The sequence below is a fragment of the Penicillium chrysogenum genome (genome assembly GCF_028827035.1).
Source record: "Penicillium chrysogenum strain IBT 35668 chromosome Unknown utg000005l_segment0_segment0, whole genome shotgun sequence".
NCBI lineage: Eukaryota > Fungi > Ascomycota > Eurotiomycetes > Eurotiales > Aspergillaceae > Penicillium > Penicillium chrysogenum.
In genome coordinates this window covers 6,997,542-7,020,691 of record NW_026622753.1, presented here as the reverse complement: position 1 = coordinate 7,020,691, position 23,150 = coordinate 6,997,542, and the positions used below count along the sequence as shown (strand labels likewise).

Here is a 23,150-nt window from a genome sequence, read left to right as displayed (position 1 = left end):
TGAGGTTATATTTGGTCCAATTGGTGATACAGCCACAGCGTGGCTTGAACCTGCGACGCCTGCGACGCCTGCGACGGATGCCTATAAGGGCTAGAGGAACACGTACTCCAAGGTTTCGAGATGTGGGTAGCTTAGCGGGCTCACAGGCTGAATCGATTACAGTATTCTAAGCGCTGGATGGGGATGGGCTAAGATTCAGCCACGGGATAATGAATGGCGGATCCGCGAAGTTCAAAAGGGACTCAAACACTGGCACGCAGACAGGGGAACGGTGAGAATGATCGCGCCCAAGCAAGGGGTGGGAGGTCAACAGAGACCAAACGAGTGACAAGTATGAAACGAACGGAGAGAAAGAGAGCAAATGGAGTCGGAAAATGAAGGGATAAAATTTGTCTGGTAACAATTTTCTAGGTTTCTTTAGAGAACGGACTTCGAGAAGAATTGAGACACACAGCCACATTCGTCCGGGACGATCGTGGTAGTGCGTACTCCGTATTGTGGTATAGCGCCTATAGTGGAGTAAATATTATGAGCTTAGCGTCTCGAAAAAAGCAAGCTCGGATCGATAGACTGGTAGGGAAAGGTAGTGAGCGTTGGTAGTTGGTAAAGAGCCAGTCAGGATAAGTATCTGTTTCAAACCCAGTGCTATAAATTCATGTTGCGCGTGACTGTGTCAGATGTGAACTTGTATGTTGTATGTTGGACGAAACTCCGCCACTCAAAAAGCTTGGAACCGAAAGCTTCGTCAGTGGAAGCTTTGTTGTCTTGTGCTTGGGTGACTTGGCATAATCTTGTTTTGCGATCATCGGCAGTCTTCAAATAGCACACACATGGATTTGCTTGGGCATTCCTGCAGATGTCATACGAATATACAACATAGTACTCTGTATGTTGTACTCCGTACTTCGTACGGAGCAATCGTGGCACAGAGGGTCGCAAATATGGGTCTTTTGGGAAATTTCCAACAATTGTGTAGGGGGTGTTGACCCGCTCTTGGCAGTGTCTGGATCAATCAAGTCTCGAGTACGGAGTACGGAGTATCGATTTCCTCAGAACGCCACAAGCCCCTTTTCTGTTGTATGTTAGTTGGTTTCCCGGTCAAGCTAGACGCATAATCGAACAGTCACGTGTTGGTTTTCAAGGTTGTTGGTGCACACATGTAAGCGCTGGACCGTTGGAAGTGCTCTGGCACGCTCCCCCAAGAAATTTCAATCCTATCATTAGACATGCTGGTATCCATATTGACTTTTGTTATAAACCACCCTTCGTGATAAGGCCATATGATCAATGGTCAGCTAGCCTCGGGCAGGTACTGCGGACGTCGGTGGCTTATTTTCACTCTTTGGCCCTGAAAAGTAAAGGCTGTCGTTATCCCGAGGAAATATATATCCAGCAACGCTCAGCTCACTCAGCTGCGCTGCTGACGTAGTTGGTTGTCGCCCTTTCATTTCTGTTGCGTTGGTGTGCTGTAAGGATTGCGGTCGGTGAAGCGAGGTGAAGCGAGGTGAAGCGAAGTAAGGCAGAGTGAATGAGGCAGAGCAAAATGGAAGTCAAGAGCCTCAGATTTAAAAATGTGCAAATTCACAGAAAAGGAAAATTTCCAGCCCTATGGATTTCGGCATCTTAGGGGCCAAAATACATAGTTGCTGCCTACCTCACGCTAGCCACTTCGAGCTTGAATTCCAGTTCTCCAGGGCTTTTGTGTCTTTCATTAACATAGTCTGAAATCGATCTTTTTGATTCACATTATCCACTTTATCTTTACGGAGTACAAACGGAGGACAAACTTCGCTTCTTGACCCTTGTTCATTGTGGAGAGGTTGCCATGTCATCTGCGTGATTGCTAAATGGAAGAAAGTTGCTCCTGGATTATTTATTTGCGGATCCTAGATGTCTCATACGCGAACCACTATCTCTGGCGGGGATATAAGTACAACAGTACGGAGTATTGCCTGGTTATACGGGCTTGATCTAGATTCCGGCTCTAACGACACTGAGTCGAAGTACGGAGTATAGAGTAGACTTATTCTGGACTTCGGAAATGATGTCTATTTCGCAGCGACAAGTTGGTCCTTTACAAGGTCGAACATGTCATCAGTATCCACGACAAAGGTCCTCCTCCGCATATTTAACTAATATGTTCACCATGCACCCCCCGGTACGGAGTATAGACAGCAAAGTAAACCGGCGCTTATCAGTCTCAGCTAGTGTCTCCCACTACAAACCAGTACTAGAGAGTTTTGTCATAGCCCCAATGGCCTGAAAATGTCTCATACTGATAACAAAACAAGGAATCCACCGAGACTCCATCCCGAGCAGGTTATTGTTCCGCCACAAAGCTTGGTAAAGCAAAATAGGCTCGGAGTACATACCATGAAGCCCCGAACGGGAGAGGATTGACTTTCTTGTAGGATATCGTATGCTAGGACCCGCCTTTGACGTGATCTATGATATTCAGGGGTGCATATACCCCTGAGCTGCACTGCCTGGTTCAGATCTCGAATGATATTGGGTTGTACAACAATGCTGTATGTTGTAGATTGTGCATTTCTTTCTTTCTTTCGAGGGAAAAAAAATGTATCCTGGCTATATCATTATCCCCATGGGAAAGAGAGCGGCAATAAAGACGGGAAGAAATATTAATGCCTGCTGTGCCGTCTGATCGCCCAAATTAAGGATGTTTCGGATATTGATGGTTTTGTCCCAAGTTAATGGAATATTCAGAATATTATTATATTGAACAGTATATGTGCAATAATATGTTGAGATACTACTACTCCGTATGTATACAACTGTTGTACTCCGTACAGCAATTGTATCATTGTCGGATCCAAGGATATCATAAAATTATAGGCCGATGAGATGTGAAACATAAATATTGGCCCGAAACGCCCCCAGAAGTACCCTACACGAGTACGGTATACTTTGTACTATTTAAGGCGCAGTCTCTACTAGTCCATGAACCGGATTACTTGGGCTGGTTTCTGAATTGTTATATTTCCGTTCAACCTTGGATGTGGTACTCCGTATAATAGACAAGCCTTAGCCAAGGATGCCCAGAGATTTCATTCCGAACGTCATAGCATCGATCGTCCTTGGCAACGAACAAGCTTTGGATATCTTGTCTATCATACAATATTGTTCAGGCATCTCCATGGATATACATATGTACATATGTACACTTTAAGACCGGTGAACAAGTTATGGAGGACCAGTCCTGACTTTTCCAATAGATTAGCAGAAGAGAAGTTCCACATAAACCCTCCAGTCAGGGTCCAGGGTTTCCCGAGTATCATCGAGCCGTCCATACACTAGCGCTTACACTTGTTTCAGGGGTGGCAAATAAGCAAAAGGACTCAACGGGAAAAGGCTTGATGGAAGGGGACAGTGGAGGGATAGTGGAGGAGTAGTGGATAGTAGTGGATAGTAGTGGAGAGTGATGGAATATCACCGCCAATAATGGAGGATATGAACGTCTTCCACCTTGTTCCTGTTCAGATGGATTGCCAATCACATCTTTCAATTGATTTACCAAAAACAAAAACAAAAATAGAAAAAAAAAGAACTCAAACATGGATGGATGATATGCACTTGATTTATCCACATGAATGCGCGTACATATCCCCCCTTCCTCCCTCTTCCCGCAGGGTCTCTTTTCTACTCCGTTATTCCCTTCTTAGATTTCTTCTTTCTATCTCTTATTTACATCGACATTCGCTACCAGAGACAGGTACCTGTCAGACATTCGTTAGGATTTAAATTTCCTTACACAATGAAGGCCTCCATCATCGCTGGTCTCTCCCTTCTGGGAGCGGCTATGGCTGCCGACGTTCCCTCTATTGAGATCAAGGGCAAGAAGTTCTTCTACTCCAACAACGGCACCGAGTTCTTCATCCGTGGTGTCGCCTACCAGCCCGAATACACCGGTCGCAACGGTGGTTCCAGCGAGAGCAAATACACCGACCCGTTGGCCATTGACACCTGCAAGCGTGATATCCCCTACCTGACCCAACTGCGCACCAATGTTGTCCGTACCTACGCCGTCGACCCCAGCAAGGACCACGATGAGTGTATGAACGCCCTCGCCGATGCCGGTATCTACCTGATCACCGATCTGTCCTCGCCCAGCGAATCTATTGTGTCCGACGACCCTACCTGGAACTCGGATCTCTTCACTCGCTACTCCCAGGTCGTCGATGCCTTCGCCAAGTACCCCAACGTCATCGGCTTCTTCGCCGGAAACGAAGTCGCCAACAAGGTCAACAACACCAACTCCATGGCCTACGTCAAAGCCGCCGTCCGCGACATGAAGTCCTACATCAAGGAGAAGAACTACCGCAGCTCCCTGGCCGTCGGCTACGCCACCGATGACGATGCCACCGTCCGCGAAGCCGTCTCCAACTACCTAATCTGCGACGAAGCCGCCGACTCCATAGACTTCTTCGGCTACAACATCTACGAGTGGTGCGGCGACTCCTCCTTCCAGAAATCCGGCTACGCCGAGCGCACCAAGGAATTCGCAGACTACCCCGTCCCCGCCTTCTTCTCCGAGTACGGTTGCAACGAAGTCCGTCCCCGCAAGTTCACCGACGTCCCCGTCCTGTACAGCGACAAGATGACCGACGTCTGGTCCGGCGGCATCGTCTACATGTACTACGAAGAAGCCAACAAGTACGGCCTTGTCTCCGTCGACGGCGACGACGTCAAGACCCTCCCGGACTTCAGCAACCTCTCCAAGCAAATGGCCTCCGCCACCCCGACCGGCGTCGAATCCGCCAAGTACTCCGTCTCCACCACCGTCGGCCGCAGCTGTCCCACCGTCGGCTCCGACTGGAACGCCGCTAGCAAGCTGCCCCCCTCCCCCAACGCCGACCTCTGCGAGTGCATGTACAACTCCCTGGAGTGTGTCCCCAACTCCGACATCACCGACAAGCAGGTCGGTTCCACCTTCGGCTACCTGGGTGGTGAGGATGGTGTCATGGCCGGTGTCCTGTCCAACGCTACTTCCGGTACCTACGGCGCTTACTCCATGTGCTCTGCTAAGCAGCGTCTGGCTTGGGCTATGAACGTTTACTACCAGAAGAACAAGGGCAAGGCTGGTAGCGAGGCTTGTGGCTTCAACGGTGTTGCCAAGACCAAGAAGTCTACCTCTGCCTCCGGCTCCTGCGCTACTCAGATGAGTGCTGCTGGTTCTGCTGGTACTGGTGCTGTCAGCGGTGGTCTTGCTGCTAGCACTGGTGCTGGTGCTTCTGGTACTGGTGCTGGTGGTGCTACCTCCTCGGGTATTGCTGCTGGTACTGTTCCCCAGGCTGTGCACATTGGTGTCTGGCAGGCTGGTGCCTACGCCGTTGCTGCTGTTGCCTCTGGTGTCTTTATGATCATGCTGTAAACTTGAGACTTGCTCTACATGTCCATGATTTAAACTTGTCTTTTGTTTACTGGCTGTCTTACATAGCCCCTATTCCACGAGTTGGATTTGTGGGTTTGGCCTTTTTTGTAATATTGTTCACACATACTCCTATTCTTTAAACTGCTAGCGGGTGTTCTATTATCCCAGATACTTCAAAATCCACTGAAAATATTTTAAATCTTCTCTTGTTTGTATTTGGTAGTTCCTCGGGTACGAATGGCTGTCAGCATGCAAATGTGAGAACTGTCGACTTGTTGATTGGCTGAATTTCATGTCATTGACCATTCCGATAACTCATAGAACCTGACTATTGGCTTAGAAACGAGAACCTGTGGTTTCCAGTGGAGTCCGTTTTCACTTTCCTTTAGTACTTTATCGGTAGCAAGTGGTCCCCGGGACCGGACGCCGTCTACTCCACATACAAGGCTTGGAAAGTTGAACCCGGAGGTATATATCAAAATGCAATTACGATTCGCAGTAGTCTAAACATAGTAGATCTCCATGGCTATATCCCCGCCCACAAAAATTTGCTTTGTCCAAAACATATCCAGAAAACAGCTCAATCAAATCTGATAGTGTCTCTCCAACGACATCCATTCCAATATACAAGTACATAGTAGGTAAATTTTATCTACCGTCTATCTCTTATGTCGTATTTTCCCCCTGGTATATTGATCCCAGGACGCATGCAAAAAAAAAAAAAAACCCCAAAACAACGCTCGCAGAGTGTAACTTTTTTCCAAAACCAACAGTGATTAGTTAAGGCCCTCAGGTACGGTCAGGAAAGTATTCTTCGAGAGTTTTCAAGACACCCTTTTCAGCGATGTCTTTCATAGCCTGCTCCATCTCGTCGGTGAAACGCTTACATTCGCGCAAGTCATCACCGAAGAGGTTCTTGATTTCGAGCAGCTGGCTGGGACCGCCACGGCCGGCCTCAGCCGCAGCCCTGAGCTCATCGATCATGGGGTCGACGACATCAAACTTATTTTTGTTGTCATCGACGCCGTTGAGGTAAAGGAACCAGGAAGCCGCGACGAAACACAGGCGGCGGAAAGGATATTCACGTTGCTTCTTATTGCTCTCCATAATGGCCTCGGCAATGGATGGCATGATGAACTGTGGGATCTTGCCGGAGGCATTGAGGCAGATGCGGGGCAGCTGGTCCTTGATCTTGGAGTTGGAGAAGCGCTTCACGAGCGTTTTGCAGTAATCATCAATGTTGACGCCTGGAATGTCCGGCAACAGCGGCTTCACCTCCTCTTGCATCATCTCCCACACCAACTTGCGCATGTGTGGGTTCTGCATGACTTCGTGTACGTATTCAAAGCCTGCCATCTGGCCGGGGTAGCCGATGGCCGAGTGGCTCCCATTAAGCAGACGGAGCTTGTGCATCTCGAACTCCTCGACGTCGTGGACATTCTTGACAACCTGGACACCGACCTTCTCAAACTCTGGGCGGCCGTCGGAGAACTGGTCCTCGATAACCCATTGCATGAAGGGCTCTGTGACAACGGGCCATGCGTCCTCGATTTCAAAGTCCCTCGCTAGTTCCTTTTTGTCCTCGGCTGATGTTTGAGGTGTGATGCGGTCGACCATGGCGTTGGGGAAGGCGCCCTTCTCGGCAATCCAGTTCGCGACATCAGGGTCACGCATCAAGCGCGCAAATGACACTAGCATGTTACGTGTGATAGAGCCATTCTTCTGCATGTTATCGCATGACATAACGGTGAAGGGCTTGACCTTCTCCTTGGACTCTGCGTCGTGGTAGCGTTTTGCTAGAGCAGCGTAGAGGAAGCCGAAGGTTGTGCACGGTTTGTCTTCGTTGCCTTTTTTGGTATCGGCCTGGATATCGGGGTGATCGCTTAGGAGCTCGTGTGTGTTTTCGTTGTAGTAGTAGCCGCTTTCGGTGATGGTGAGCGACACAATACGGGTATCAGGGTGGGCCATCTTCGCAATGACAGCTTTGCGGTCGTCGGGGGCAAAGAGGTAGGAATTGATGCATCCGACAACGTGGGCAAAGCTTCCCTTGTCAGAGCGCTCCAGGACGGTGTAGAGGTGGTCCTGCTCTCTCAGGACATCACGCATGGCAGCATCGAAGGGTTGCAAACCAACGCCGCAAATTGCGTAGTTCTTCTCATTATGCTTCTCCATCAACTGGTCGACGTAGACGGCCAGATGAGCTCTGTGGAAGCCGCCCACACCAATGTGGACGATTCCCTCCTTAACAGAATCATCGCGGAAACGATGGGTTGGGACTTGGACCTGCCCATCGCCTGCGACCTGAATTGACTGCAGGTTCTTGGTGTTGAGCTTTAGGGGAGCCATGGTCAGAATGAAAGAAAAGAGTGAGCTTGAGAGAAGAAGAAATATTTGCGGCTGAATCGACCAGCTCGCGAGGGTCACCGCTGGTTTTGACCGCTGATCCGGAGGAAGAAGATTACATCATGTGGACTCAAACCGCCACCCCTGAAGGTGTCCACCTTCCTGCGAATGCAAAGAGCCATATGGAATAATCCTTTGGCATCTGATTAGTTTGCCTTTTGGGGAGTGGACCAGTCTGTTCCCAGCCTTGGAAAGTTGAGACCGTTCTAATAATAAGAGCACCTTGCGTCAGAGCTGTCCGCTTCCGATCTCGGGGGCCGAGAACGTTCTTCTGCCGATCCACTGGCCCCCTTCGGGAATTTTGTTATGCTTCCGGGATCCTTTCAAGGTAAAGATAAGACATGGTATGGGGTTTCCCTGTACGGAGTAGGGAATAAGTCCAATTGAATGAAAATTCAGACGGACTGAAAAGTAGAGTTCATATTGTCCATACCGCAAATCTGTGAGATCATAGCTGAAATGGGAAAGCCCCACCCGAGGAAATCCGGCCTGGACTTGCCACTTTTTTCATCAAAGGGATAATGGGGGATTTGGGATGTAGAAATCAACTTGTGAGTAGCAATTGTGTCTTTCATTTCAACCAATTGGTAAGATGGCCGAGTTGGTCCAAGGCGCCAGGTTAAGGTATACCTTAACTCCACAACTAGCAATAGTTTCCTGGTCTCGAAAGGGGCGTGGGTTCGAATCCCACTCTTATCAAAATAACCTTCTTTTTTTCATTTCTTAAATTTTTGGTTCCTTTATTATAGGACATGTTGGTTGAAAATATATTAAATTTTATGAACTCTGATCTGAAAATCAACGAACTGAAGCCGGTGCCATGTTCGAAAGTGGAAAAGCTGTGCTTTGAAAGAAAAGCGCAATGAGGAAGTTGATAGAGCTGCTCAGGGGACGTCGCTATGTAATACTTTAAAGCCTTCCATATATGTCACTTTTCTATACCACTTACGCGGTAAAAGCATAGTTTCAACTTGCCTTTATACAATGTGGAGAAATAAACCTGTCCTATCAGGGAGTTCACCACCAGAGGCCATGTCCCATGTGTATCCCGCATATGATATAGAATCTCAACCCCGACTTCAGGTTCTACCCTTGATCAAATCTGCCGCCCGCTCCGCAACCGCATAAACAGTAGCCTGAATATTGCCACTGGGCTCAAGCGGGAATACACTAGCATCAACAACCCTCATATTCTTCGTCCCATAAACCTTCAGCTCAGAATCAACGACACCACCAATCTCCCTCGGCAACATAGCACACGAGCCCGCGGGATGGAAACATGTATACAAGCGATCCATAACGACATCTTTCGCATGCTCCAAGTCACTCAAGTCGGCCGTATTCACAGGCATGCGTTTCCCGGCTTTGAGGAGAGCGGAGAATGGCGCTGTCTCGGCAATGCGCTCCGCGAACTGCAACTGCCGGGCCATGATCTCTAGATCGAGCGGGTGCGACAGCAGGTTCGGGTCGTAGATGGGCTTGTCTTCACTCTTTCCCGAGGCAATGTGGACCGAGCCGCGCGAGAATGGGTGGTTGTGCAGCATCATGATGGAGATGTAGTTCTCCGGGAAGGTTTTGGCCAGCACGTCGGTGAGGGTTGTCTTGCCTGGGTTCATGTGGAGTTGGGCAGGGAGGAAGAGGTAGTGCGAGGAGGCGTCGTCGCTTTGGAGGAGCATCTTACGGAGATGGGAATACTGCGCTTGAAGGTTGGCTGGGGTGTTATCGTTGTCAAGGTGTTTAGAGAGCAGGGCTTCGATTTCTTCTGTCGGCACGGCACCGCTTCCATCCATTAACGGGAGGTAGGCCATGCTTAGTGGCATGCCTGCAAGCGGCCCCCCGCGAGTCTCCTCGTAGAGCTTGATGAGTGTCTGGACGACGTTAGGATCACGCATGATATCGCCCGAGATTTGGCCATCGGCGATCCCAAAGTTGATGCTCGTGATGCTGTGGTCTTGGAGGTTTTCGCCCACGGCGGGATTGTCGACGATTACCGGGATGCCGTGGGTCTGGAGAAGATCTGCACGGCCGATACCCGAGAGCTCGAGCAGTTGTGGGGAGTTTAGGCTGCCTGCGCAGAGGATCACTTCTTTCTTTGCCTTGATCTCGTGTGGACCGTCTTGAGTCTTGATCTGCACACCCGTGGCGATGACGTCTCCCTCTTGTTGAGAGAAGATGATTCGCTCCACCATTGTCTCTGCAAGAAGTCGTAGGTTCGGCCGCGCCGCGACATCGGGGGAGTAGTATGCGGCCGCATACCCTCTTCTCCCTGTCTTGACATCTACGCTTAGCGGGCAAGTAAAAGCACCCAGTTTGTGACCATCAAGAGGATCGGCATCAGTTTCCCAGTCTAGCTCAGCAAATGTCTCGTTCCAGGCCTTGTTAAACGGGCCATACACGTCTGGCAGAGATACTGGGACAGGACCATCACATCCTTGGTTATCAATTTTCATGTAACGACTTGTGCCGAGCAGCTCTGCTGTGGCCTCGCTGGGTGCGGTATACGAGTGAAATTTCCGAAGATAGGGAGCCATGTCCTCGGCGCCCCAGCCATCATTTCCAAGTGCCTTCCACGCATCAAAGTTAGATGCGGTTGGATACATAACCGCGGAGAAGTTCAATGCGGAAGAGCCGCCGACAACACGACCGCGGGGCTGACCGATTTGCCGGTTTTTTACGTGGACCTATTTATTGATTAGGTTTCGATACGAGAAGCCGATGTTTACTGCAGGCTTACCTGCGGGACACTCATGTAATCCCAGTCAAAGTCCGGGTCGCCGTACATCGTGGCCAAAAATCCAGGGGTCTCTATACGAGGATCGCCCATCCGATTGGCGCCAGCTTCAATGAGGAGGACGTTAAGGGAGGAATCTTGGCTTAGACGATTTGCCAAAACAAGGCCGCCAATCCCTGCGCCGATGATGATGTAGTCGTAGTCATCCATGTTGCCATTTAATGAGCTTCGATTACTATGGATGGGAGTGACAATTATAGAAATATTTCAGAAGGATCAAGAGTTGACAGCGGGACACCGGAGCACATGGCATTTACGGAGGACGGGAGCCCCATATCCTGTTAGCTCCAAGTTAGCTTTATCTTGTTAGCTCCGTATTCTGTAACTTGTTCGGAAGGTCGCTTATATCCCCCGGTGAGACTAGTGTCCACAGTCCATTCAAGGAACAAGTGAGTTGGTATGCTATTTGTTCATAGCCGAGGGAATGGAGATAATAGGGGAAATGGTCTCTGCGAGTTTGACTTGGCCCCGACTAGTCGATATTCGTTCCAATGACAGGTGATCTCTTCAGCCTTCAAGTCCACACTGGTAATTTCATTTGGTTTTAGCAAAAACGGCCCCCCACAACGGCCCATAAATGTCCTGATGATCGTTTTGTCTGGCCAATTAATAGCCAGTGTGAAACCCTAGTGTAGATTTCGTAGTACTTTGTACAATAGATGGAGACAATGAGGTTTGTTAGCCGTAGACTGACAGCTCTTCACGGCTGTTAAAGTTCCTTCACCCTTTATATTTCATATATGCTGCGTATAAAGGTCCAAAACTGATGAATTAATGGGAAAATGCAATTATACAATGTTTTCGCCTTCCCCGTCGTGCGTGACCAGCTCATCGCGAACACAATTCTCGTTGCGGTCGCCACTTTCCTCGTCATATTGCGTGGTATCTCCCGACGAATTCGAAAAAGCCATTTAGGATGGGACGATGCATGCTGCGTCGCAGGGCTATTTCACACATATGGAATGCTTGCAATGCAATACCACTATGCTCGTGTCGGCATGCGACACCATATCACGACTATTCCCCCAGAGAATGCGGTGTTGATCGCGAAAATGCTGATGGTTTACCAAATCGTCTACTACAATGCCATGGTCCTGGCTAAATTCTCCTACCTCGCCTTCTACCTGCGCATCTTTGTGTCCAAGGAATTCCGCCTCCTGACGTGGATCTGTATGGGATGTGCTGGCGCGTACTGGACCGGGAGTATGCTCCAAATTTTCCTGATTTGCGCACCCTTCGAGAAGAATTGGAACCCAACTCTGCCGGGTCATTGTGCGAGTCAGAATGTAGCTTTTTCAACAATTGGGGCATTCAACCTTCTCACGGATGTGATGATCATGGCATTGCCGATCCGCTTTGTCTGGAAATTGCAGATGTCCATGGCGACTAAGTTGGCGTTGGTTGGAATCTTTGGATTGGGTATCTTGTGCGTTACCCTCCGTTTCCTTTCCCTACTAGGCTTCCCACCGCTCTAACAAGTATCACAGTATTTCCTCGATCACCATCATCCGCATCCGTGTGCTCACCACGGTCGATTTCACCGACCTCTCGTACTCGATGATCTGGGCTGCTTTCTGGAGCGTCACCGAGCCTGCTCTTGCCATTGCCAATTCCTGCGCACCCATGCTTCGGCCAATCCTCAAGGCCGCTTTTCCGTCCTTGTTCTCCAGTGTCCGTGCCGCATACTCGACACAGCCGTCTACGAAACCCGCTCTGAGCAAGAATAGTACGGCGAAACGGACGCATGGCATGGATGAGATGGATAGTGAATTTCCGCTCACACAATTGGATCAAGTACCAGGATCGGCGGATGGAGGGTCGTTGAACGATCAGTCACAGGATGGTCGCTCGCACTATACGTCTTATCAAACCCCTAGGTCTGTCGTCGGAACACCTAAAGGGTTGTCGTAGCATTTCATAATATCAATTAAATTTTCCTTTGTACATTTCCCTTCGGTCTTCTTGATAAACATCCTATCTTGACTTGGACTTATTCGTCAACGAGATATCAGGTCTGTTCTTTCCTGGGACTTGTTAACAAAGCCATCATTGGACTGAGGATTATGCCGGCGAGTGCGTATCAAACTGTTTCATGGTCAAAATATGTACCGCATTGGTAGATGGCTATGGTCGGGATTTGTTTCGATAAGTGAGATCTTACAAGTTAAACAATTATAAGGGGCTCGTAAGGCCTACTACTGGTAGAATATCTTACCCACAGGTGGAGAGGAACCGTTTGGGCTCAACGCTACCGGTATACTCTTCAAAAACAGTCCTTTCCGAGACTACGAAGACTACCAAGTAAGAAGTAAGAGACAACTGAAAGGACAACCGAAAAGACTCGACAAGGGCTATTTTTGTATATTGGTTCAAAATTGTTGCCTCACCAACTATTTCCCACTCCTCCACTTTCCCTTTCCTTCCATTTCATCGAAACGCCAAGCTCAATTAGTAGTGTCCTCATTCTCATTGTGGCAACTCTTGATGAAAAGAACACTTTTCTGAGTTTGAAGATGAGGAGCGAAAGCAACTACTTGCGGATATTATAAGCCAAGGTCCCTACCTAGCTGATCTTCCGCGTGCAAACCTTTTCACCCTATGGTTCTCAGATATCGAGATCCTTCGGGGGTTTGCAAAGGCGCTTCAGGAAAATGATCTTACTTCCAAGTGGCGGAATTGGATGTGACCAGCATCGACTTGAAATATTCCTGGAATCGGTAAGTGCATGGTGCATCCAAAAAATGCATGAAGAAGTGCCTGTACGATAACAAGCTAACAATTGATACACTAAACAGTTACATCAGGCAACCAACAACATCTTTGCTTAAAGCAGAAAGGCAAAAGCGAGAAGATGTGAAAAGGTACGCTAATTGAGAACATAGAGACAAAATAATGCTGACTTCCTTGCCCTTCAGTGCCTAGAACGTGATAACGCCAAATGCATCCTGACCAGACGTGACCAACACGACGCATGGATGAAGCCTCTAGCGAGTACATCGAGGAATAGCTTTCTCTCCCAAAGAGAAAAGAGAAAAAAGAGAAAAGGAGAAAAAGAAAAAGGAGAGAAAGAAAGAAAAAAGAAAGGGTTGACTCTTAAGCAGAGTGAGACCGGTCATTCACCAAGACCGGAGTCTTCTGGGACTGTTCTCGTTGTTCCAGAAGATCCAACAGCCACGAGCTTGGACCTCTAAGTGGTGCTGTTGACCCGTGGCCTTGCTGGCGAAGTCAACACAAGATCACTTGTTTCCCTTGTTTTCCCATGGCCTAGATAGTTTTCCTTGAACTCCTACCCCTCTCAATATCACCAACGAATCTACTACTGTCTTCCTTCCCCAACTGCAGATCCCAACAATTTACACACTCGGGAGCTCATGCTGGGTGTGGCTCACCAGTGGTGTGGATACACCCACACAAGCTAGCAATACTCCAATGCAAAACAAGGATTCAGCTACGCCCGAAGTATTCCGTACAGGGATGCATGATAAAAGTAGTACAGCTCAACCGCTAGACTATAGTAGAACCAAGGTCCCTGTTTATGACAAGGGAAGGCTATCTTATTGTATGACCATGAGTTTTGGCTTGTAATCTACACGTAGCACTGGCCCACCATACTGCGTGAGACTAAACTATGCGAAGCGTCATGCCAAGCATAATTGGTGGGGCAGTTCTTCAGCTGAAGCATCCGACATATACGTGCGTACCGAGATAGGCCTGTTCCCCGATTGTTGTACGCCCAGTAGCCTAGCTGGACTGCCCGTGCATGCAATAGGAAATTACCTAAATAGTAAAGGGGTGTTAGCTTTTAAGCTTCCCAAGGTCCAAGGCTCGAGGAGTGGAAGTGGTCACTCACCGTAATTTCTACGGGTTCGTATTACTACATAAGTAGGCTTCTCAGCCCGTCCACGGCTGAAGCTACAAAACCTAATTATGAGGGCAATCTGGGCCCGCTGTGTGAGCTGAGAGGGGGGCAACCTGAGAAGATCGTAACTTTGGATGTATCAGATCTGCGAGATACCCACATATATTAGCGAATAAAGACACAGACCCTCTGCCAATCCCGATTTTTTTTACGGGGTGCATGGATGTACTCTCTAGATATGCATACCCCTCTACTCCATATGTGACGAGATAGGCGCCGCTGTACTCCCATCACGCATATTATCGTGTGGAAGTGGGTAAAGTTAATGCACGTCAATGCTAGCGAACTGGATCTGCAAGATATAGCTGAGTACCTCTGTCAAGCGCCCAATTCGGTGTGTTGGGCACTTGACATAATTATATACATGTATTAAGCGGTACCCCCCAGAGAATCATTATTTTTCGTAAAGCCTTGGTTTTGATCTTCTGAAATTCTCGTCAAGATGGGATCCATTGCTCCTCAACGAACCCCTTTGCGGATTTTGAATGCCACCGCCGCTAAACACCCTAATCAGCTCTACTGTGTTCACCCGGTCTCCTCGGATATCTCTCAAGGATGGAGAGACATCACCTTTGCGGATCTGGCAAATGCCATTAATCGGATGGCTCTATGGATCCAGGAAAATGTAGCCTCTTCTGATGCACCGCAAACTCTGGCATACATGGGAGCAAACGATATTCGGTACTGCGTATTCATGTTTGCATGCATGAGACTTAGACACAGGGTAAGAGGATCGAATTTTTAGGTGATTGGAAATTTGTTGACCGTGAGACAGGCGCTGCTTATCTCCCCTCGCAACTCCGAGTCAGCCTCAAGTCACCTCCTCGATGTCACTGGGTGTTCCAAGTTCGTGTATAGCCCCGAGCGGAGTAAACAGATTGAAGAATTGAAAGGGGCGAATCCATCATTGCAAGCATGGTTGGCACCAGGTTTGTGGGAGGTGTTGGATAGCTCAGCTTCCGCGCCCGTGGTGGAGGAGCCCACGGAGGATCCAGAAGATCGCATTGCAGTCTACATCCACAGCTCTGGTACAACTGGTGAGTGCATTTCATTGTCCAGGTTCTTACCTGAACTGAGATCAGAACTTCTCTAACACTTTCTTCTTCATGGCAGGCCTCCCGAAACCAATTCCAATGACCAACGGGTATTTCCTCGTCCTTGAGCGAACTGGTCTTCTGCCCCTTCCTGAGAACAGACAAAGCAGTATTGTGGCCATCGCAGAAAGAGGTAAACGGGTGTTTGTCATGAGTCCCTTCTTCCACTTTATGGGTATTCTGAGTATCATGAAGCCTATCCTCTTCGATACTCCTTTCGTCTTGAGCCCCGAGAAGCCCCTGACGGCAGAGCTCCTGGCCCAGATTGTCACGGAAACTCACCCGGAGACAACTCTCATTGCACCTTCTGTGCTAGAGGAGCTCAGTCAATCTGAGCTTGGTATGCAGTCTTTGTCGAAGTTTTGCTTCGTTGCCTTTGGAGGAGCACCCTTATCCCAGGAAATAGGTGACCGCATCTCCGAGATAACTCATCTCCAGTCGGTTATAGGGTCAAGCGAGAACGGGCTCTTCGGAGCGTTGAAGCACCAAGATAAACGCGACTGGCGGTATCTGGAATGGAACCCCAATGCTGGACTTGAAATGCGCGACGCCGGTGAAGGCTTTTTCGAGCTCGTCGTCCCCGGTGGGGAGGGTCGAGCGGGCCACGCTGTCTTCCATACATACCCCGACAAGGACGAGTACAAGACCGGCGATCTCTTTGTTCCTCACCCAGAAAAGGAAGGAGTTTGGCTGTATTCCGGACGCCGCGATGACGTGATCGTTTTGAGCAACGGAGAGAAGTTCAACCCTACCACTATGCAGGAGATCATCTCCAGCCACCCGCTTGTTGCTCGAGCACTAGTTGTTGGTCAAGGCCGCTTTCAGTCCGGTGCCATCATCGAGCCCGATTGGTCTTTATGGAGTGGCGAGCCCAGCGCATTTATTGATGAGATCTGGCCGAATATCAAGAAGGCCAATGAGTCTGCCCCGGGGCATGCCCAGCTCATGAAAAATCGCATCGGGGTAGCGTCTCAGGCAAAGCCACTCCAGCTTACACCGAAGGGTACTGTCAAGCGACGTACCGTGCTTGTTGACTATGCCGACGAGATCGACGCGCTCTACGCCGATGGCGATCAGGTTGACGTTGCGCAGATAGCGAAAGACGCAACACGAGAAGACATTACTGCCCATGTCACTGCAGCCGTCTCGGAAATCTTGGACGTTCCTTCCTTTGATGAGAACACTGACATTTTCGCATCGGGTCTAGACTCGCTGCAAACCCTCAATTTGGGCCAAGTTCTTCAAGGCTCTCTGAAGTCTGCTAGACCTAACTTGGGCCCGATGTTCGGTAGCCAGCAACTTTACTCCCGTCCTACCATCGCCCAACTGTCTGGATACGTTCTCGATATTCTCCAAGGGAACGACTCAGCTCCGGATGCAGCCACTATTGAAAGCGATAGCGACCGGGAAATGAGAATCGCTGATCTGGTTGGGAAATACACCGAAGATTTCGGCAAGGGTCACGCAGTTATTCTCACTGGATCTACTGGCTCACTTGGAGCTTACCTGCTCCACGAGCTGCTGAGCGATCTCAGTGTTACCAAGATCTACTGTCTCAACAGATCGGATGATGCAGAACCCAGGCAATTGCAAAGCCTGCGCGAGAAGGGACTGCGCACCTTTAACAAGTTCCCGAGTCGAGTGGAATTCCTCCAGGCACAATTCGGTGAAGAGAAATTTGGCATCGACGACGCCAAATATGACCAGATGCTACAGGAGGTGGACACTATAATCCACAATGCCTGGAAGGTGAACTTCAACCACAGAGTTGAGGCCTTCGAAAATCCCCATATCGCAGGTGTGCGTCGGCTCGTGGAATTCAGCGTCGCCAGCGAAAAGGCAGCTCACATTCATTTTATTTCGTCCATCTCTACCATAGAAGGTTACAGCTCGGAGAAAGGTCCTTCAATTCCTGAGATTATCTTTGACGATCCCAGCTCGGCGCTCCGACAGGGATACGGAGAGTCAAAGCATGTATCTGAGAGGATCTGTGCTACAGCCTCGGCCAAGTGTGGCGTACCGACCAGTATCCATCGTGTTGGCCAGATAGGAGGCCCGACGACAGAGAAAGGCATGTGGAATAAGCAGGAGTGGGTGCCATCCTTGGTTGCGACATCCAAGACCATCAAGCAGATTCCGAATGGACTTGGATCGGTGTCCGTGCAGTGGGTTCCAGTGGTGAGTATTGTCTCTGCTGATCATTTTTTTTATTCAAAATCTAATAAACCTCGATTATTCAGGATGTAACTGCAAAGGTCATCGTTGACATCGTCCGAACCAGACGTGGAACGCAAGAGGATGAGCCATGTGCGGCCTTCCACATCGTCAATCCCCGAGTCGCAGAATGGTCATCACTTATCCCGGCAGTGACTAAGTACTTCGACATGGAACAGGTCGATATCAAGACATGGATCGAGACTCTTGAGGGTTTCACAAACCCCACAGAAAGCGATCTCCAGGATAAGCCCGCCCTCAAGATTCTCGACTTTTTTAAGGCTATCTCGTTCGCCGACGAAGCTGGTCCGTGGACCGAAACTACCAAGACCCAAGCTGCCAGTAAGACCTTGCAACGACTGGGGGCTATTGATGCCCCCCTTATGGAGAACTGGATAAAGCAGTGGAAGTTTTGAGAGGTTTGCTTTGGATGCAAGGTCACAACTCAGGTATAATGAGGTATTTGGCTGGCTTAACTATACATAGTGTTGGAATGCAGAATAACTTGGGGGTAAACATTCTTATACATATGTAGACTGCAGTCTGGATACTAATTGTATACAGAGCATGTGGGAAAACCCTGCCCAGCAAAGGACATTCTGCCAACTTCCTTAGGCGTGAGGACCTAGGGGCCCTAGTCTCATTCTATCCAAAGGGGGTGTTGGTCAAGCAGTTTCGATGTTTACTATATTGATAACATAAAATTTGCAGTATACCTAGTCCAGACCGTATAGTCACCGTAGGACTGCGAAAAGTAAAAAGGTTAACTACTAGTGGCAAGGTTGAACTTATAAAATCACGATCAGAACAGCAGTACCGACCACCAGAGCACTCATCCCCATAGCCTTTTCGATGTGCATGACAGCAGAGTTCTTCTTCGGCTCAGACTCACTGTTCTTGTCCGTACCACCGGAGTGCTTTTTCGCCCCAGGCACACCATCCTTGCCCGATGTAATCTCGACAATATCGTCCGTAGCGTAATTCCATCTGCGCTCTGCCAATGAGATCTCGTCGTTTTCAAGATCAAAGACTGCATAAATCTTGCTAATGAAGTTGGAGCCCAAAACGATGCTTGCCTCAAATTGGAAGTTGGTGTTCTCACATATCGTGAAATAGCACGTCTCCTCACCAGAAACAGAACGCTGAGACGCCGTGTGCCTTTCTTGGCTTATAAAATAGCTGAGGTAGAGTAGGAAATCCAATTCCCCGAATTTGAAATTTATTGTCGAGTTCTCGCCCACTGCGCTGCAAGAGAAGTTCACTTGTCCCCACTTATCCGGAACGGAGGTGTTGCCAATTTGGGCATTCAGAGCTTGAGCTACGGACTTGGGCACGTAGGTCATTCCAACGGCAGTGTCAAAGACGGCATCCAGCGGAAACTCCTCTGATGCCGCGGATGTTTCGTTGATCGAGATGCCATCCATGTTAATACGGAGAGCTTTCGTAAGGTCTGATCCGTTGACTATGGGGAAAGTGTAGAGGGCGCCGTCGTACTTCGCCTTGTTGATGCCACCGAACAGAGCTGTCTGGTCCCAGAGACTGAAAGCTGGAGAGTTAATGGTACCAGCATCCGCTAATGCCTGGGTCAGGGAGGTAGAAGATGCATTGCCGTATCCAAGACTCAAGGTATCTGAAAAGAGCACGTTAGTAATTATAATGGGTAGGTTTAGATAGCCCGGACGTACTGGCAATGATTCTATCCTCCGTGACGATCCCCATTTTCACAGTGTCCATCGTCACACCACCAATTGTCAGAACATCATTGACAAAGTCCCCGCCAATCATTGAACCTGAATCATCATATACGAATATCTCGTCGAGCTTTTTGGCAGTGGTTGAGGTACTCATATTGTAGCCTCCATATCCACCACAAAGGGACCGGTTCACGTAGAGCCCGCAATCAGGGTTATCCACGCTCTTAAGCCAACAGCCATTACCCCAGGTGTGTAGATAAGCTAGAAAATGTTGGGGCGGGGTGCCAAAAGTCACATTTGCGACATAGGATATTTTCTGGAATGCAAGGTTAGCCTACAAGTCATTCCAATTCTTAGCGCTGGACCTACACGAGCATCTTCGTTATCAAGATCGACGTCGACAGTCTTCGATCGCCTGGAAAGCTGACGCGAAGTGTCGCGCACCATTGGCACCGCGAGAACTGCCAGACTGTCTCTCTTCTCCAGACTCGATGCATTAGTCAAGGCTAAGCCAGCCAAGCCGAGTAGGCAGGCCAACCCACTGCGCATAGTGAGGGATGCGGGATAGATGAAGATCAGATAAAAGCGTAGGGCTGGGGTTGAAGAGGGAAAAATAGGAAAGAAAACGAGAAGGAACTTTGCGCTGGCAAGTACGGGGCTTATGTTTTCCCAATTTTTCCCAAAGGCGAAATCCCTCCAGGCTAGGGGGCCGGCTAAAATGGCTTAGCGAGGGTCTTTGGTGGAAAATGCTACATGAGGCTAAAAGAGGCGTTCCGGGTCCATTCGGACGTTGCCCCCATCTAATGTTTTCAAGCCTCGGAGCAGTCATTTTGCCCCAAAATTAAGCGTGCTCAATAAGCGGAATTTTGAGACCTTCTCAAAAAACTACGTAGTCGGGACTTCGTAAAGAGAAAAAGGTGTTTTGGCCCTCGGACCTAAGATGCTCAGATCGTCTTGGCAGGGTCCGAAGCGAGATAGTTTGGAAAAGGTACTGAGTCGCGCTGGAAAGCTAGTCCAGAAGTAGAATGGAGAGGAAAACTGATCATACTTAGCTCGGTTTCAGCAGCACTCTGCGAACAATGGTCCAGAAGTATTACAACTGTCAACAAACTATAATGTCCATGCGAAGTCAGATTTAATTGCCTGCGGGAGTCCTACGGATCGTAGGGTAAAAACTATAGATCTTCAGGTTGCTAACTATTTTCTCTGACCGACCTTGCCACGTATATATCTCCCATTCGTGGATATCACCTCTCAGTAGGATACACAACTATGCGATCCAAATCCGCACCTTTGTGGTCAAACCCATTATATAGTCCCCCAACTGTAATGGTATTCCTCTTCCCCTTCTTCAGTGTCAGCTGGAGCGGAGTAGACAGTATGATTCCCTTGTGGGTATCTCTTTGGTATAGGGTTTGTATGCTCGACGGGTCTCCGTTAACCACCACGCTGCTAATGCGACGTAGCTGCCATGAACCGCCAATTCTGTCCGGGGTACCTCCAGCTATTGAATGTATCAGAATATCAGAGCCTCAACCAGGTCCTAGGCAGCAAATGGAAGAGTACTTACGTTGGTCGCCGAAACCCAAATCGTCAGTGTCTAATAGTAATGTTAGTATTGTGCATAAGGAAATAGAAACTAGAAACTGCAGACGTACTTTGATAGTAGAATGACACCCACTGGGGCTCGCCAGATCCCTCGATATTTTCAAACGTAACGGTGCTGTCGTTTCCATATATTCCAGTGAGAATCACGCCGTCGGTAGCAAAGTTCTTTCAGAATATCGTATTAGCGATAGTCTGGTGTCTGAAACAGTAGACCTATACTCACAGCTTCCTGCTTATATGTATCACCGTGCGTCTTCGCCTGTTTGGCATTGTATGTTGTTCCCTTAACGGGTTCCCACTCCCCGGTTTTCCTGAAAGCAGTTAGTATGGATGCCATGGTAAAAGTAGAAGACAACACCCGTACACATCAAGATCATAAACATCGTGCCACTCTAACTCTAGAGTCTTCTTAGACTCATCAGTCTGAACAGGCAACCAGATATAACGACTGTCCCAGACAGAATTGGAGTCCCATTGGTCTCCAATGTACAAGTGCGTCGTCTTCTTCGTCCCCTCAATTCTGAGCGTATATCCAGACTGCGAATTGAAAGTCCGCGTATTTAACGGGGCAACGATAAACGGCTGCGACCAAGGACCGCTTAGTGAGTCGGCCCGGAATGCCACCACATCTGAAAAGTGAGCCAAGCGATCATACGCGGTAATAAAGTGAACCTCTTACTGTTTGGCCTGTATCCTGTTTTGTGGCTCATAAGTGCCCAGTAGCTCTTCTCCGTCTGCATAATAGTAGGTGCCTCAAGATCGAATTTTGGGAATCGGTACACGACCTCATCGAGCGCCGTGAGGTTATTATTCATGCTTGTGAGGTACACATCTCGCCCATCCTGACTATCTCCGTTCGAGTAGAGGGCATATGATCGGCCGTCCTTATAGTCAGTGAACAAACCGAAATCTTGGGACCAGTTTCCAAGGGGCGCTGTTGCGTCAACAAAAGTGTACGGGCCCTCGATCGTGGAGGAGACCGCGTGACCTTGGAGAAGGAGCCCATAGGTGGAGTTGTCCGCATGCCACCACATCTGTCTAATTAGTTTTGGAATCCAAAAGTTGAGGGATTTCCAATGCATACATGATAATCCTCAGTCTCGGCGCTGTAGGCCACTTTAGGTCGTTGGATCACGCCACCGGGGGCGATATATGGGTGTCCCTCGATTGGAGCTCCACATGTCAGAATATCGACCTATTTCCAGCACAGTCATGGAGACTTACCTAGAGCCAGTCCCCCCGATTTCCAAGTAGCCAGGTCCTCCGAACTATAAACAGAGACGCCTCCGCCTTCCGGCTCCTCTTCTGTCTTGTGCTCACCAAACCACCAGAAGCGGCCAGACTTCTGGTCAAAGGTGATCCCAGCACCATGTGCATTGATGAAGTTCCCGTCAGTGTCGCGCCATCTACCTCCTGGGACAATGTATTTAGTTTCCACTGAGACAGCCAGAAGGGTAGTTAGACAAGCCGATAACAGTCGCATCTCGATGGTATCGCCGATTGGTTACTTTAAGATATCAGAAACCATACCAACTTTCAAACTGGGTTAATTTATATCATCATCTCGTCGGTCTCTATTGTACCGATATTGCGGGGTAAAAGAAAGCCGATGTTCTCTTCATCTTGGCATGAATACGACATATGTAATTTGGTTTTCGGAATATTCCCCCTTACGATCCTGCTATACCCCTTTTGCGCCCGGCATGCATGTACGTTGTACGTCGTCAATCTGACCCACCCAGGTTCGCCATTAGTGCACGCTGTTATCCCTGCTATCCTTGTTATCCTAATGTTATGAAAGGAACCGCAGTAAAAGGCGTCAAAGGCCAAGATTTAATATAATTCGATCTCCACAATAAACCCATAAAGTTCCAATGGTGCCGCCATTTTATTGGATGCTCCGTGGTGGCTAACGGGCGACGGAACGTGATTCTCCGCCTGCTCACGCCGTCTACTTAGTATTGCATGAGAATACGAACAAAGGATCGGACAACGGGTAATGAACACTTTGAGGCTAAGACGCTTAAGGTGGCGGGTA

The 23,150-nt window shown here is 48.9% G+C and overlaps 7 protein-coding genes across 7 annotated transcripts; 3 read left to right on the top strand and 4 right to left on the bottom strand.

Annotated features, from left to right (window-relative positions):
- Nucleotides 1-3,772: 3,772 nt before the first annotated feature.
- N7489_011030 (glycoside hydrolase family 72 protein) lies at nucleotides 3,773-5,389 on the top strand (the record flags this gene model as incomplete). Its single annotated transcript, XM_056716779.1, has 1 exon — nucleotides 3,773-5,389. One exon carries the CDS (start codon nucleotides 3,773-3,775, stop codon nucleotides 5,387-5,389), a length of 1,617 nt encoding a protein of 538 aa, XP_056564401.1.
- Nucleotides 5,390-6,178: 789 nt separating this feature from the next.
- Nucleotides 6,179-7,735, bottom strand: N7489_011029 (mannitol dehydrogenase family protein; the record flags this gene model as incomplete). The annotated part of the gene is made up of 1 exon (XM_056716778.1): nucleotides 6,179-7,735. The coding sequence occupies one exon, from the start codon at nucleotides 7,733-7,735 to the stop codon at nucleotides 6,179-6,181; it is 1,557 nt and encodes a 518-aa protein (XP_056564400.1).
- Nucleotides 7,736-8,871: 1,136 nt separating this feature from the next.
- N7489_011028 (GMC family oxidoreductase) lies at nucleotides 8,872-10,733 on the bottom strand (the record flags this gene model as incomplete). The annotated part of the gene is made up of 2 exons (XM_056716777.1): nucleotides 8,872-10,473; nucleotides 10,527-10,733. 2 exons carry the CDS (start codon nucleotides 10,731-10,733, stop codon nucleotides 8,872-8,874), a joined length of 1,809 nt encoding a protein of 602 aa, XP_056564399.1.
- A 632-nt stretch (nucleotides 10,734-11,365) lies between these two features.
- N7489_011027 (uncharacterized protein) lies at nucleotides 11,366-12,494 on the top strand (the record flags this gene model as incomplete). The annotated part of the gene is made up of 2 exons (XM_056716776.1): nucleotides 11,366-12,009; nucleotides 12,071-12,494. 2 exons carry the CDS (start codon nucleotides 11,366-11,368, stop codon nucleotides 12,492-12,494), a joined length of 1,068 nt encoding a protein of 355 aa, XP_056564398.1.
- Nucleotides 12,495-14,944: 2,450 nt separating this feature from the next.
- On the top strand, nucleotides 14,945-18,226 carry N7489_011026 (uncharacterized protein; the record flags this gene model as incomplete). The annotated part of the gene is made up of 4 exons (XM_056716775.1): nucleotides 14,945-15,226; nucleotides 15,278-15,539; nucleotides 15,616-17,774; nucleotides 17,837-18,226. The coding sequence occupies 4 exons, from the start codon at nucleotides 14,945-14,947 to the stop codon at nucleotides 18,224-18,226; spliced, it is 3,093 nt and encodes a 1,030-aa protein (XP_056564397.1).
- Nucleotides 18,227-18,598: 372 nt separating this feature from the next.
- Nucleotides 18,599-20,053, bottom strand: N7489_011025 (uncharacterized protein; the record flags this gene model as incomplete). Its single annotated transcript, XM_056716774.1, has 3 exons — nucleotides 18,599-19,440; nucleotides 19,496-19,820; nucleotides 19,874-20,053. The coding sequence occupies 3 exons, from the start codon at nucleotides 20,051-20,053 to the stop codon at nucleotides 18,599-18,601; spliced, it is 1,347 nt and encodes a 448-aa protein (XP_056564396.1).
- Nucleotides 20,054-20,751: 698 nt separating this feature from the next.
- N7489_011024 (uncharacterized protein) lies at nucleotides 20,752-22,595 on the bottom strand (the record flags this gene model as incomplete). The annotated part of the gene is made up of 8 exons (XM_056716773.1): nucleotides 20,752-21,008; nucleotides 21,075-21,104; nucleotides 21,163-21,277; nucleotides 21,336-21,423; nucleotides 21,477-21,741; nucleotides 21,792-22,146; nucleotides 22,197-22,285; nucleotides 22,337-22,595. 8 exons carry the CDS (start codon nucleotides 22,593-22,595, stop codon nucleotides 20,752-20,754), a joined length of 1,458 nt encoding a protein of 485 aa, XP_056564395.1.
- Nucleotides 22,596-23,150: the final 555 nt, after the last annotated feature.